The sequence below is a fragment of the Elephantulus edwardii genome, unplaced genomic scaffold (genome assembly GCF_000299155.1).
Source record: "Elephantulus edwardii isolate Elephantulus edwardi_28Jun2011 unplaced genomic scaffold, EleEdw1.0 scaffold00377, whole genome shotgun sequence".
Taxonomy (NCBI): Eukaryota; Metazoa; Chordata; class Mammalia; order Macroscelidea; family Macroscelididae; genus Elephantulus; species Elephantulus edwardii.
The window spans coordinates 1,358,259-1,374,019 of NW_006400127.1; the positions used below are offsets into that span (position 1 = coordinate 1,358,259).

Genomic DNA, 15,761 nt, shown 5'->3' on the forward strand with positions numbered 1-15,761 from the left:
CCTTGGCTCTGGTTGTTGGTGCATATATTTGAATGATAGTGGTATTCACTGAACTTCCTTGTATGCATATAGATATTATCCTGTCACTGACAATATTGTACTTCAAGATAGATCTAGCAATGGCTTTTTTAACTATGGCAAGTATATTAAAAACATTCTTATGATCATTGCTGTAAGATCACATTCAACATATACTACTAATTAATTACCATTCCTTGTAGCAAAACCCATTTTTCAACTCTGATCACTCCAACCTTCCAACATTATGAATAAGTAAAAAAAAATCCCCTGTATTAACTGCATATTCTAGAGTTTGGAAATCATCTGTAACAGCTATCTTCCTCACCTCCTAGTTCATCAGTTACTATTTCTTTGGTAACACAGAGACTTCTTTCTCTGCACTCACATAACCAGACCTTTTCCATTTCTTACTTCTAATAACCTCCAAGGATATTCCCCAGGCAGTGAGCTTGTTTTGCTTACACCAATACTAGTTGCTACAAAGACCTTTCTAAAATGGAACCTGATAATGCTCTGTCCCTAGTTTAAACCCTTTAATAATTGGCTCTTACTGCCTTCTGAATAATAGTCTAAAGTTAATGTGACACACTGTTAGCATCTTCATGCTTTTCTATCTTGGCCCTTACCAGTTCTCTTTTTCAGTCTACAACTGATAATAAATTGCATACTCCTTGAGTCAGTGCACACTTTGACAGCAGGAAATATATTTTATTACCTTTCCCCCCCTTAGTACCTTATGTGGTGCCTATGAACAAGAACCAATGACAATGAAAGATAAAGTTCAAGCTACACTGAAGGCATTGGCAAAAAAAAAATACCCTATGAATTGATGGAATACCAATTAACATATTTCAACTAAGAGATGCAGTCCTGGATGTGCTCACCAGTTTATGCCAGGAAATTTGTTAGTCAAGTACCCGGGCAACTGACTAGAAAGAGATCTATATTTGTCTCCATTTCTAAGAAAGACAATGTAACAGAATGTAGAAATTATCAAACAATGTCACTATTATATTATATAAGCAAAATATAATTAAAAAACTTTGAAGATATGAAAAAAAAATGTCTTGAGCAGTACAATGACAGAGAACTACCAGAAGTTCAAGTTGGCTTTAGAAGAGGATGCGGCACCAGGGATAGCATTGCTGATGTTGGATGGATCCTGGATGAAACTAAAGAATATCAGAAGAAGGTCTGTTTGTGTCTTATTGATTATGAAAACGTATTTGATTGTGTGGATCAGAACAAATTACGACTAAAATTGAAAATGGGCATCCTATCCCAGAATACATAATTTTGCTAACATGAAATCTATACCTACTGCAAGAAGCTGTTGCCCAAATGGAGCAGGGGAACATGGAATGGTTTAAAATCAGGAAGTGTGTGTATCAGGGTTGCACCCTTTCTGTATATATATTCAATCTGGTTTCTGAGCAACTAATTCAATTCTATGAATTGGAAACTATGAGGAAGAATGTGGCATCAGGACTTGAGGAAGACCCATCAACAACCTGCATTAGGCAGATGATACAACTTTGCTTGCTGAAATTGAGCAGGATATGACTGCTGCTGCAGAAGATCAAGGACTATAGCCTTCAGTATGGATAACACCTCAATATCATGAAAACAAAGATCACCACAGGTCAAGAGTCAATATCATAACAGATAGAGAAAGGATTGAAGTTTGTCAGTTATTTCATCTTCCTCAGATTAACAAAAAATATTCTTAGTACTAGCAGTCAGGAAATCAGGAGACATATTGCATTGGGGAAATCTGCTTTCAGAGACATCTCCAGAATGCTGAAAAGCAATGATGTCAGTTTGAAGACTACGCTGCAGTTAATTGAGGCCATAGTCTTCTCAGTCAGTTGCTATGAATCAGAGAGCTGGACAATGAATAAGGACGACAGAAGGATAATTGATACTTTTGAGTTGTGGTGCTGGAGAAGAGTTCTGAATATCGCATAGACTGCCAAAAGAACAAACAGACATGTCTTGTAAAAAGTGCACCCAGAGTTCTCTTTGGAGGCAAAGATGGCAAAGCTCCATCTTTCATACTCTAGACATATAGCTAATTATTTGCTATTCATTGGAAAGGGACATCATGCTGGAAAAGATAGGGGGCCAACAAAGGAGAGGAAGACCTCCAATGAGGTCAATGAGTGACTTCAGCAATGGGCTTGAGTGTTTCAGAGAAGATGAGGATGGCATAGGATGGGGTAGGATTCAGGTTGGTTGTTAACAGGGTCACTATGAATTGTACTCAATGGCACCTAACAACGATAACAACAACACATAGCAAGTCCTACATAATTGTTTATTGAACTGAACTGTATAAATAATAGTTTATGAAGTTAGCTTGACTCATAAGGTGTCTGATAACATGAGGAATCAAGATGATAGAAAAAGTCACAAGACATTTAAAACTTTCATATTCTTTGAAAATAATGGATGGTTTTGAACTTTTTAGACAATCACTTCTTGTGCAATTTACATCATCTGAAAACCTGCTGGATGGTCAGCTATGAGTCAGTTCTGACTGAAAAGCAGTGAGTGAGGGAGGGAGGAAGGGAGTGTGAGTTATAATAACAGCATATTGGGGGCAAATGGCTTCTTCTAATTTTACAAGGGAGGAAAATCAGCAGCACTGGCCCATGGCTGATTCCTATGAAGCATAGGTTGGACATACCTTTTCTAACAACTTTCTTATTTAACAAAGTCTATTACCAGCTCTCTCTCTCAAAGCATTCTCTATTTCTTTGCTGGGTTTGATAAAATATTGACAAATAAATTACCACCTTCAACTCGTAGATAACACTCACAATTATGAAGAGTATTGGGAAAATAACAGGTTACAATTCAGGGTACGAAATGAATCAAGAGAGACGTCTGTCAGGATAGCCTCTTTTCAACCATGCCCACAGGCACGCCTCTCTCTGGCTCCTCAGTGACTCTGTCTTCCTCTAGCAAGTACTACAACACTCCTTCAGCTCCATCAAAAAGTGAACAAAAAAAGGCACTTAAATCTCTCACTTTGTGGGATGGAAAACCTAGCTTCACCTACAAATAACCCAGGTTTCCAAGAAGCCTCTTATTTCAAGTTATCCAGCTTTTGTCCTTGGACCAGGAAGTTCACCATGTTACTTCTTGACTGTTTTCTCAATCCTGCTGCTGTTTCTCTACAGCTTTTCTTATCATTTATCACCACTTCAGGCACTAAAATTCTTTCCCTTTGTCTTTTGGATCTAGAAGATTCATAAGGCAAGTCCCAAGTCCAAAAGACATGCTCTACTCTTGGCTGTTCTTTCCTGGTGGTACCTCTCTACTTAATTCTCTCTCCTTTAATCTCTTGCTGGTGTTTTTGTGTTTTTTTTTTTTAAATGTTGATTTTTTTAAAAAATTTCTTTTTAATTTTAATGAAAATTTACAAAGACTTTGGATTTCCATTCATTCATTGTTGCACTTTTCTCCCTGCCCAGCCCTCCCCCTATAGTACACTCTTCTCTTTGAAAAGTAAAAGAAAAGCTCCCCCATTGTTTTACAATCCCTCCCCACAGGTCCACTCCATTATGCATCCTTAGGTTTGGATTCCTTTCAAGACAATAATACCTAACTGCATATCCCTTTTAAATAGTTTACTCCCTCATCTGCTTCAATGCAGTATACATTACTGAGCCCATCTTTCTCAGTCTCTCTCCAACCCCAATGTCAGTCCTGTTTTACAACAGTTGCACTATGGAGTGTCCCTTTGTGACTGAGATACTTCACTCAGCATAATGTCCTTCAGAGTCACCCATTTTTAATAATATTGCGTGAGTTCCTTGTTTTTCAATGCAGTGTAGTATCCCATTGTGTGAATATACCACAGCTATATATATCCATTCGTTTGCTGATGGGCACTTAGGTTGTTTCCAACTCCCTGCTATCATGAACAAAGCCACGATAAACATGGGTGTGCATATATCTGCTTGGATGTCAGTTATGGTCTCTTTGGGGTATATTCCCAGTAGTGGAATTGCCGGGTCAAATGGTATTTCTATTTGCAACTTTTTGAGAAAGCACCACACCACCTTCCACAGTAGTTGCACCATTTTACACTCCCACCAACAATGAATAAGGGTTCCAGTTTCTCCACAACCTTGCCAGCATTTGTTGCTTGCTGTTCTGTTAAATTTTGCTATTCTGACTGGGGTGAGATGATAGCTCATAATTGTTTTGATTTGCATCTCTCTTAGAGCTAGGGATTTTGAACATTTCTTCATGTGCTTGCTGGCCATCTGAATGTCTTCGTTGGTGAAGTGTCTCTTCATATCCTGTGCCCATTTTTCAATTGGATTGTTCACCTTTATCATCTTGGTATCAACTTGGTGCTCAAGTATTTTATAAATTCTAGATAGAAGTTCTTTATCTGACATGTCATTACCAAATAATTTTTCCCAGTCCATGGCTTCCCTTTTTACCCTGTTGGAGAAGTTTTTGGATGTGCATAGGGATTTGAGTCTTAGAAGATCCCATTCATCTATTTTATCTTCTCCTGGTTGTAGATTTTTCAGGATACTTGGAAGACTATTTATGTTGTAGAATAGGACTACTAGAGTTCTTCCAAGCTTTTCTTTAACGAAGTTTATAGTCCTTGGTTTTAGTCCTAGGTCCATGATCCACCTAGAGTTGTTTTTTGTGTATGGATTAAGTTGTGGATCTTACTTGAGTTATCTGCAGACAGTTTTCCAATATTGCCAGCACCATTTGTTAAATAGGCTGTCATTTTCTCACTTAACTGATTTTATCTCCTTGTCAAAAATCAGTTGACTTTAGGTAGATGAGCCGATTTTGGGGCTCTCAATTCTATTCCATTGATCCTTGTGTCTGTCACTGTACCAGTATCATGCTGTCTTAACCACCACGGCAGTGTAGTAGGATTGGAAATCAGGGAGTGAGATGCCTCCTCCCTTGGTTGTCTTTTTAAGGAGTTCTTTGCTTATTCAGGGCCTCTTTCCATTCCAAATGAAATTGGAGGGAATCTCCTAGTTTCTAAAAGCTATTTTACTTAAACGTAACAAACAATACTCATGGAAGCAGCAGTCAAAAAATCAAACAAATTACAGTGGGCAGATCTGCTGCAAAAGACTTCTTTAAAAGGTTAAAATTAAGGATGTTACCTTTAGGAATAAGTATGCCTGACTCAAACCATAGTATTTTTAGTCACTTTGTATACATGTAAAATCTTGACAATAGGAAGACCAAAGAAAAAGCCATATATTTAAATTATGGTATTGGCAAAGAATATTGAATAAACTGCCTGAAAAAAGAACAAATCTGTCTGGAAAGAAGTACAACTAGAATGTTTCTTAGAAGCAAGGATGGCAAGCCTTTGTCTCAAGTATCATGAGCGGCTAGTCCTTGGAGAAGAACATGACACTTGATAGACAATTAGCAAAAAAACCTAAGGAAACCCACCAATGAGATGGGTTGACACAGTCACTGCAGCAATAGGCTCAAACACAGTAATGATTGTGAGGAAGGCACAGGATCGGGCAGTGTTTCTTTTTGCACACCGGCTGTTAGGAGTTGAAACAGACTCAGTGATACCTAACAAAACCCAAAGAACCCAGAGGCTACCTGCATGCCTTATCTAGTGGCCTTGCTCCATCTTCAAAGCTTGTGATTCTACACTCTGCCGTGTTATATCTCCTCTCACTCTGACCATAAAAGGCCACTTGTGATCAAACTGAGCTCAATCTTGCCATCTTTACATTCTTAATTATTTTATGACACAATCACACTGAAATAGCGTCTTATAAATGAATTACAATTGAAAGGTCCCTTTTGCCATTTAAGGTAACATATTCACAAATTCTAGGGATGAAGAGGAGACTCTGAGTTTACAAATAAAGAGCAAATTTTATTAATCTACCTCCTATTCATTATTTATTATTCTTTCTCTCTTTCACTGCCATCAAATCAGGGGTAGTTGACACCCCCACCCACCAGGTTTTCAGAGGCTGTTATGTCAATCGTATGTGAGGAACCAACCAGCTTTCTACCCTAGAGCAGCTGGTGAATTCAAACAGCCTGCATTAAGGTCGGCAGCTCAACTCTTTACCCAGTAGGCTACTGTTGTTGTTGTTGTGTACCATCAAGTCAGAAATGACCCATAGCTGACACTCAGGGTCAATCACCCGGGAGGAGGTTGCTCATCCTCCTATGGAGCATCTGGTGGATTTGAACTGCATGCCTTCAGGATTGCAGCACAGCTTCTTGCCACCAGGCTACCAGTGCTCCCTAGTAGGCTAGAGCACCCTTATTTATTACTACCACATCCATTATAACTGAACTAATGGAGCTTAATGTATTTTTATTACCTACAAATTCTATCACAATTTTATACTTTAATTATATAATCAATTCCATGTTATGTGCCATCAAGTTGCCCATGACTCATAGTGACCCAATACACAATAGCTCAGAAGCCTGCCCTGAGCCAGTATCACTGACTCTGACACACTTAATCCCCATTACCCCAGTTACCGTGTCAATACAGCTCATCCAGAGTCTTCCTCTAGGGAAGTGATTCATCTTCCTAAGGGTGATTAATACCTTAGGGAATTGTTTAATTCAGTTTAGAGAGATTTTGGTGGGATTTTTTGCCAATTAAAGTACCTGGTTATCAACTGCTCAAAACTATGTTGTTGTTAGGTACTATCAGGCCGAATACAACTTATAGGAACCCTATGAACAACTGATCTGAATCCTCTTCTATCCTGTGCCATACTTTACAATCTATGACACACTTAATCCCAGTGCTGCACTCACTGTGTCAATACACCTGGCTGAGGGTCTTCTTCTGTTTCATTTTTATTCCTCCACCTTCCCAAGCATGAAGTCTCTCTCCAATGAATAGCATCTCCTAGCAACATGCCCAAAGTACGTGATAAGGCTTTTATAATTTTTTCCTTCAAGGAGCAATCTGGTTGCACCTTCTCCAAGATATACTGCTTCTTTTGGCAGTCCAAGGAATATTCAGTACTCTTCTCCAACATCACAGTTCAAAGGCATCAATTCTTCTCTCATCCTTATTTACTGTTCAACACTCAGATGAACAGCAAGTGATTGGCAAGCCCATGGCCTGAATAAGACACACCTCAGTCATCAAATTAACATCATTGCTACTCAATAATTTGGAGATCCTTCCTATCTGAAGCTTTTCCCAGTGTAATATGTCTCCAGACCTCGTGACTTGTGCCACCCTATGATTAACCACCTTACTCTCATCCCCAGCAGTGTAGTTTTAAAGCATTTGGCTGCCAAGAAAAGTTCAGCAGTTTAAAACCATCAGCTGCTCCAAGGATGAAAAATGATATAAAGATTCATAGGCTGAGATCCTTTCATGGAGACAGACAACCAAAATGTTCTGTTCCAGAGGATACAACAGTAGTTGTACCATTTAAGCTCTAATTGTGATGGCTGAAGGTGTGATGTCAGCCTGAAAGTTGGCTTTTAAAAAACCATTTAGTCTCTGGTTTCCAGCTACTTTAACTGTAGACACATGGTCTTGCAAATCAGCATGGTCTTGTAAATCAACATAAGCTGTGGGACTAGGATAAGAGAAAGAATGCTTCAGGAGCAAGACTTGAGGTAAGCAAGGCTTGTAGCAGTAAGACCTGGTGAGAGTGAGACCCTGGTGGTGGAGAGGCTGTTGCATTGTTATGGACAAATACTGGTAAGGTTAGACTTTGCAATTGTGCTGGCCACAGTTAAAGGTTTGGCTGTTCTTGCCAGATGTTTGAAGGAGAAGCTGACTTACAACTGCTCGGAAGCAAACCTTGTTGGATGCTTTGAATTTGACTGTTGAACTGAAACCAGAGCCTAGACTAATTGAGGAGCCGTGCCTGGGACTGCTTACCTAAAACTTGGATTTGCACTGAGTGATATTCTTTGCCTCTTTCATTCTTCCATTTACTTACCTAATAAACCCCATTCTCAGTACCACAACTTGAGTCTGTGAGTCAGCAATGGATAAAAGAACCTCTTGCTGTTGGTGATTCTACAGGTACCATGGAGCTGGGCTATGGGCTCATTATCTGCTTTCTGCTCTGGGACAGTGAGGGGTTGTGCTATCCTTACTTCCTCTGGCCCTTTCAGAGAGATGTTCATGGTCCTGTGCCCTGATGCATCATTTTCTCTTCTTCATTCAGCTTGGAAATGCTTAGAGAAATACCATTTTGTTATGAATTGGAACTGACTTGATGGCATTGGGTGCAGTTTGCTGTAAGTTTAGATATTACTGTAAATCTTTGACATGATTAAGATATTTGTGAAGATTTTGTCCTTTATTTGACCTTACATTTTTGTCATCCCCCTCTCCCTGCCACCATAGTCTTTAATATAAGGATTGTCTTACTCACTGTAATAGCCTTAGCCATGGGTTAATGCTTGCCATGTAGTCGATTTTCAGAGAAAAATTTGTTTAGTAAATGTGTAAACTTAGGTTCTAGGTAATAAATGACAAATTCAGAGCTTAAATGGTACAACTACTGTTGTATCCTCAGGAACACAGAATATTTTGGTTGTCTGTCCCCATGAAAGGATCTTGGAATTGGGGCTTAGATAAAAGCTGAAAGAATTAGTGCAAACTGAGCCATACTCAGAACACAGGGAACTTAAAACACACACTGAGAGACAGGAACAGGGATAGCTATTTTAGTTCTTGCATTTTTCTTTTAAGTTGGCTAGGAGTTATTAAGAGGAAGGAACCCTGGTTGTGCAATGGTTAAAGCACTCTGCTGCTAACCAAAAACATGAACCATCTGAACCAACCAGCTACTCCATAGGAAAATATGTAGCACTTTTGGAAACAGTATTTTGTTGTTGTTATGTGCTATCTAATTGCCTGCAACTCATAGCGACCCTATGTACAACAGCCCTAAACCCTGCTCTATCCTGTGCCAATCTCATTGTCTTTAACACACCCACCCCAATAACCCCAGTCACTGAATCAATCCACTTCATGGAGGGTCCTCCTCTTTGCACTGTCCCTCCTCCCTACCAAGCATGACGTCCCTCTCCAAGGACTGATCCTGCCTTGCAACATGTCCAGAGTATGCCAGACTAAGCTTCAGAATCCTTGTCTACAAGAAGCGCCTGGTCTTATCCTCTCCAGGATGAACATGTTTGTCTTCCTAGCAGTCTAGTATGGGGCAATTCTATCATATGGGGTTACTATGAATCAGAACCAACTTAATGGCAGTGAGTTTTTTGGTAGGTGATAATAAGAGGGCTTCTTTTTGAAGAGAAATAGTTTGGGGACTCCCAGCATGGGAAAAAAGACATTAAATTCATGTCCATGAGGTGTTGAGAGCTCCTGGGAATTTCCCATTTCTTTCTCTTACTGCACAATTACATCTTGCTGAAAATGAAAGAGATGAAAATATGACCGTATTTCTAGCCAGTGGTAAGAGAAATACTGATTTTAGTATTTTACAACTTGATTCAAAACAAAGAACAAGCTTCTGTAAACACCCACTTATATTAAAATTTGAATATGAATTCTTGAATAGAGAATAAACAAATGGATTGGATATTATGTGAAAATTCTCTGAACAGCTTTTCATGCTTTTCCATTTAGTTATTACTTTTAGATATTATAAATTTTTGTGGGTTTTTTTCCTTGTAATATTTTTGTTACTACAAGAATGCTTTTGGATATTTGGAGGTTGGCCATACAATGAACTATTCTTGGGGAGATTATGTTAATCATTTTGTGGTGTTGGCAAAGAAGAGTTCTAATAATATTTAAAGAGGCCCTAAATATGTAGCATGGTGTAATATATAAAAAGCAGAAGGAAGTAAGATTTTACATAGTTGGACTTTTAAAAAAATTTTTTTAAATACAGCATATCTGGAGAGAAAAGCACTTTATTTTGTGGCTGAATTTTTTGGGACACAAAAGCACAGATGTCCTTTCCAATTTGATACTGCAGTGGACATCTGTTATTTTTGCCTGCCCAGCACTCATTCTTCCTTTTCATAATATTCTGAATTTCGAATAGGGAAGCAGTCTTTTCCTTTGTCAGTCTATGTGGTACAAATGGTGGCAACCCTCTCAATGCATGCCCCTCAGATTCTCCTTTGAGCGCATACCTCTCACCTGAGCAATCAAGACATTTCAGCCACAGCTACTGGTTAAAAAGAAGCAGGTCAGTGAGGCTCATTCTTTGAACTTTGATGAAGTTATATGGGGAAAAGATCGTTCTTTGAATAAACAGGTAGTGTGGTAAAATAGAAGCATGAAATGACAGATAACTAAACCTGGATGACACAGGGTTTTCTAGGCTCATCTATTAATTTAAAGGTTGATGATTCAAACTCACTCAGTAATGTCACAGACAAATGATCTGATGATACACTTCTGCAAAAATTACAGCAAACAAATAACAACAATTTGGTGGGTGGAGGGAAGGGGGTAAAGGAAATGGGAAAGATCTGGTGGGATCGGAAAAGATGGGGGAATGGTGGGCATTGTTCAATGGTGATAATTTTATAAAATACAATGTATGAAACGCAATGTCAATGAAGGAAAGTGTGAAACACAATGTATACAAATATTGTATGCAAACCAATATAAAAGAAAATGTTGAAAAAACCAAACCTTCACCAAAATAAACCAACCCTGTGGAGCAACACTACTCTGTGACACAGAAATAAGACTTAGAAATTGATATTTTCTTTCTCTACCATGATATGGGAAGAGCCTTTGAGAATAAAATCAACAAAGTCCAGGAACAGTGCAAGTCATAGCCATATTTGCTAGAACATCTTGACCTCACCGCAATGGAAGATCTACTCTGCTCTTCCAGTTCTACCATCTATGAAATTACTTCCCTGCCGCCCTTTGGCCACTTTGAAATAGGAGTCTACATCCTGTAACTAAAAGAGTCCTGACTACTACAAATACCATATTTTTTATGCAAATAACCTATATATATCATGCAGCCCTACATTATTTTTTCAAAAGTACTCTTTACTAAAATTTTTTATGTTGTTAATTCTGTTTCAATTTCTTCTCTTCAATAGATTTAATGTCAAGTCTTTGTCTTGCTGCCTGTTGTCACAGAGGCTTTGCTACCAAGAGCAGACTCCATCAGTCTACATTCAAATTCCTAAAGCAGCCCTTATCCTGGCAGGCTTCCCTTCCTGCTCTGCCAACTGCTTTCTCCAACACAGAAAAGAGTAACTTTTTCTACACTAGAAACATGCCTCACATAGGTGGGTGGCCCCTGCTGAGGAAGTACATGGGTTTGTGTGCCCCAGGCAGGGAGGGGCCACTTGAACAGATTAGGCTGGTGTTCCACAGCTGTGCACATGTCTTGCCAGCCAGCTGGCCAGCTGCCATGCTCAAGTCATTTGGATCTTCTGCCTAAGGACACTGTGCGGTGGCATAAGACCCGCATGTGTAGAGGGAGCATGCAGCCCTTGTTTGAACAAGACAGGTCTGAGTGACTTTATGGGGAACTTATAGGGCAGTACATGCTGGACCTGTTGCCCAGCTTTACCACAGCACCCAGACGTGCTCAGCAATGACACCCACTCACCACTGGACCAGCCTCTGTCCAGGCTGTGGTAGCTTCCTACCTAGCCCTTCACTCAACCCTTTACTCATCTCTGGCATAATGGACCTGAGTGCAGATCAGTAACGAGAGTTCTACTGTCCTGCCATAGAATACCTCAGAACAGACAGCTTCAATTGTTTATGTTCTAATTATCAGAGTATGAATGAACTTGATCCAGGACTTCTTGACCATTGCTTATTCCTCTAGTCAAGAAGTATGCTCAAAAGTACTGCTTTCAGACTATTAATTGAGGGTGTGTGACACCAAAATTCAGTTCCCTACACACCATGAGACCTATACAGTGTATGCACAGGTGTGCTTTGCCAGGACTTTTAAAATATAATTATGTCATTTCCACTATTTTTGTCTATATGCACATTATTCACAAGAGTGTGCTATTCATGCAAATATAGTGTATCCTGTGAGTGTTCTACTCATAGTCTGACATAAGCAGAGGCTGAAGATACTGAAAGTGGAAACACATGGCAATTCCCGAGAACTGTCTTGAGTAAAATGAGAAATCTGTGGTTCTTACTTCATTATCTCATCTCCAAACCAACTGTTAGTATATCTACACCGTCACTTTTTTTAAAGAAGAAAAACGAGTGTAATACTCACTGGTCCACTTCCTGCTGTGAGATTCTGCAGTGCTCCCAAAGAGGCTTCCTGTGTGTAGTTCCGCGCGCTCTTGGCAATCAAAGACAGGTACATGCGTATCACGATGGAGTGCCACAGCCACTCTACACCTTTGGGGTTGCTCTTTTCCTCTGGCATCGGCAGGTCCTGGTATTGCTGATCACATATATAATACAATTCAGAGAACTGTGTCTCAATAATTCTATTCTCAGCCCGAGAGACTGGAAATATGCTACAGTATAGAAAGACTAACAACACACAGAATAAGAAGCCTTTGAAATGCAAATAAAAACTGTGCATAATTTCTAATGACTTAACTTGAGCCCTTGATGGTTATTTTTCCTTAATAGCCCCCTCCTTCCTATTTCGCAAGTAGAGAGATCTCAGGCAATTAGGAAAAGACTGTTCTAGAATCATTTCAGGCTGTTGTTAAGCTAAAAGCTAAATTAATCACAACCACCCTGAGGATAAGAAAACCATGTCTGTTCACTCAGAGTCTTCTGAGGTTGTTGAGGATAGCGTCAAGTTCTAAATTTGCCAGTTGTTCTCCAAGTTCACAAGCACCCTGATACTCAGAGGAGTAGAAGAGAAGGTCACATTCTTTCAGTTTCCCTATCAGTATGAAAACAAACATGCACTATTTCTTATGGATTTTGTTTTTAGTATATTCAAAGTTAGTTTTTAGAATGCTCCAAACTCACTCTCAGGACCGCTTTTATCATTAAAATAATGTATATACTATTGGTCTTGTAAAGTTCTATTTGCTTCCTAACCAATAGGGCATGTAGAAAGATGGTTTTAATGATTAAACAGGAAAATCTGGATTCAGATTGCATGGACTGAATTTCATATATTTTTCAACTTATTTGCTAAATTTTTCTGGAAACAAATAGTTAACCTTACCATACCTCTGTTTCCCCATTAAATGCTGATATTAATAGTACATATCTCATAGTATTAAGATAAGAATGCAAAGCATTTAAAATAGTGTCTGACACATTCTAAGTACTCAGGAATGCACACGTGACCCTTTATACAACAACACACACACACACACACACACACACATCGTTCCTTCCTCCTTTAAAAAACTTTTGATATACCTCTTTCACTTTTCTGCTCCGATTCCCAAAACACCCAATACTTTTGTTGCTGTCCATCTGGATATTCCGGTTCTGAATATAGTTACTTTGAGAATATTTCTCTGGGAGCTCTGTTTCCAGCTGGTAGGAGAGGTTATGAAGAATGCACACAGAATTTTCTGTGGCCTGGGAAAGAAAAGAAATGCTGATCATATAGAAAAAGACAGATAGCTTTTTGCAAGTGCAATTTTACAGGACTAACTAGGTTTTAACCCTTACTCTTAACTGGATGGGGTACAGTGTACTTGGGAGAGTACAGTAAGTATATCTGGAAAGGCTAAGCCTGAGTCATGCATGGAACAGAGCATGGTAAGAAGCTTTTTTAACAGTGAAGATCCTTTCTATTCTACTTTTTAGAGATGTGTATAAGAGGAATATGTTTTAGAGACATAATTTAGTAACTACGTGGTGTTGGAGACTAGAAGAAAATACTGTTGCTAGAAACCAAGTAGTTTATTGTGATAAAATGTGTGAAAAATACATGAACTAGAACAGCAATTGAAGCACAAGGGAAGAACGAATGAACTAAAAGAAATTTCAAAGGTAGAAGGAAGGTGAATTGTTACTAAGTGGGTATAAGAAAGAGGACGGGCAGTCTAAGATCATTCACATTTCCACTTTCATTGAGTGGATGGGGATAATTATTAAGAAGGGTTATGCAAAGGAGAAGCAAATTTAGAGAAGAGGGATGAAATGGAGGTAAATTAATCCTGAACATGTAGAATTTTGGGTCCTTTAAAATATCTATGCAGAAAAAAAACCACACAGGTAGTTGAAAAATTTTCCTGAAAAATAGAAAGAAAAACAGGGCTAGATATTTTGCTATTTATAAGCAGAAATAAGGAATCTCTGGTGTTCTAGTGGTAAGTAGTAGTTCTGGTAACCCAAAGGTATGGAGTTCAAATCCACCAGCTGCTCTGCAGGAGACAGATACACAGTCTCTTCCTGCACAATTAACTGCCTCTGAAAACCCACTGGAGTGTCAGCTATGGGTCAGTTCTGACTCCATGGCACACAACAACAAATAGAAAAATCTTACAGTTAGAATAAAATGTTATCTATGACAAAATTTAAACACCAATAGCTACATCAGTATATGCCAAAGAGTCTTAGAAAGACAAGAAAGGTAAGTCAGTCTGAAAGATATTTAACTTTTTAATTACTTTGTCATCTGGCTGGTAATCTGCAATGGTTCCTCTGACATAATGGACCAAGGAATCAATCAGTCCATCACACCTTCTCATCACTTTCCTCCCATCAGGGCCAGCAGAACTCATGTTCCTATTAGGAAAGAAGAAAAGAAATAAAACCACAAAGCCTAGGTTTTGAGGCCAACAGCCCTTATTTCAAAGCTTATGATACCTCTTCCTAGTGTTTGAAAAATTGGTGAGTTTGTACAAGGATGACGGACATATCATGAGGTTAATAAACCAGTAAGTGCCTAATGCTCACCTAATGTGGATACAATTTCTAGACATACAACCTGTAATAATGTCAGTAAAAGCATACTGTTTAATGTACTACAAGCATCAAGGTCAGAGTATTATTTGTTTAATCATCATCCTGTTGTTTAAGGTGGTAGATAGGAAACAGGTATTTCACAAATAAAAAGAACACACTGGACAGAACAAATAGCATATTGAACAGCAATTTACTGGATGTCCAAAGGTTAACTTGTTTTATGTAAGTAATTTAAAGGTACTTAGTCTCTCTGGGAGTCAGTTTTCTAATTTATAGAAAGAGGGCTGAATGGTATTACTTCTGGAGTTTGTAGGTTTCAGTATTTATTACTCTTGACAAGTGTTAAGTGTTCTTAAATGCGACACTTCCAATTAAAATGGCAGAGAAATGTCATAGAAAATCCAGAGCCTCGGAAAGTTTAAGACCTAAAGGAAAAAACATGACCTATAAATATCTTTGCACTTAGTCTAATTTTGCTAAGTCTTAACACCTTTCTTCTATAAACAGTACCTAAATGTATAAGAGGAGGTTGCTACCTTATAGAGAACTGAATCTTGCCAGGTACACATAGCAAAATGGCACACTTGGGACTCACATTTCAGATTCAGATCATGTTGTATTACGGTATTATAATAGTGATAATACTAAACTACCATGACCATTTTATTTTGGATTAAGTTCTTTGTTAGCATTAACCTTTTACAACAGTTTTGTCCTGAAAAATGATTAAAAATAACCCACCAAAACACAAACCACCAATAAGAATGGCAAAAGAATAATGCCTTTTGGTTTTTTTAGATCCTTCTCCTCCTTTGCCAACGTCAGCTGCTAATAATGTCAATAAAATTGTATCAGATCAGTTTATTTTTACCAGAAAGTAAAATATATATAT

At 38.6% G+C, this 15,761-nt stretch overlaps 1 protein-coding gene across 1 annotated transcript in view; it reads right to left on the minus strand.

Annotated features, from left to right (window-relative positions):
• PKP2 (plakophilin 2) overlaps nt 1-15,761 on the minus strand; it is a 126,095-nt gene that overhangs the window by 24,694 nt on the left and 85,640 nt on the right. The window contains exons 7-9 of the mRNA XM_006902184.1: nt 14,572-14,689; nt 13,370-13,534; nt 12,249-12,422 (exon numbers count right to left, since the gene is read on the minus strand). Coding sequence (XP_006902246.1) covers nt 12,249-12,422; nt 13,370-13,534; nt 14,572-14,689 — 457 coding nt within the window. The remainder of the gene's footprint in view (nt 1-12,248; nt 12,423-13,369; nt 13,535-14,571; nt 14,690-15,761) is intronic.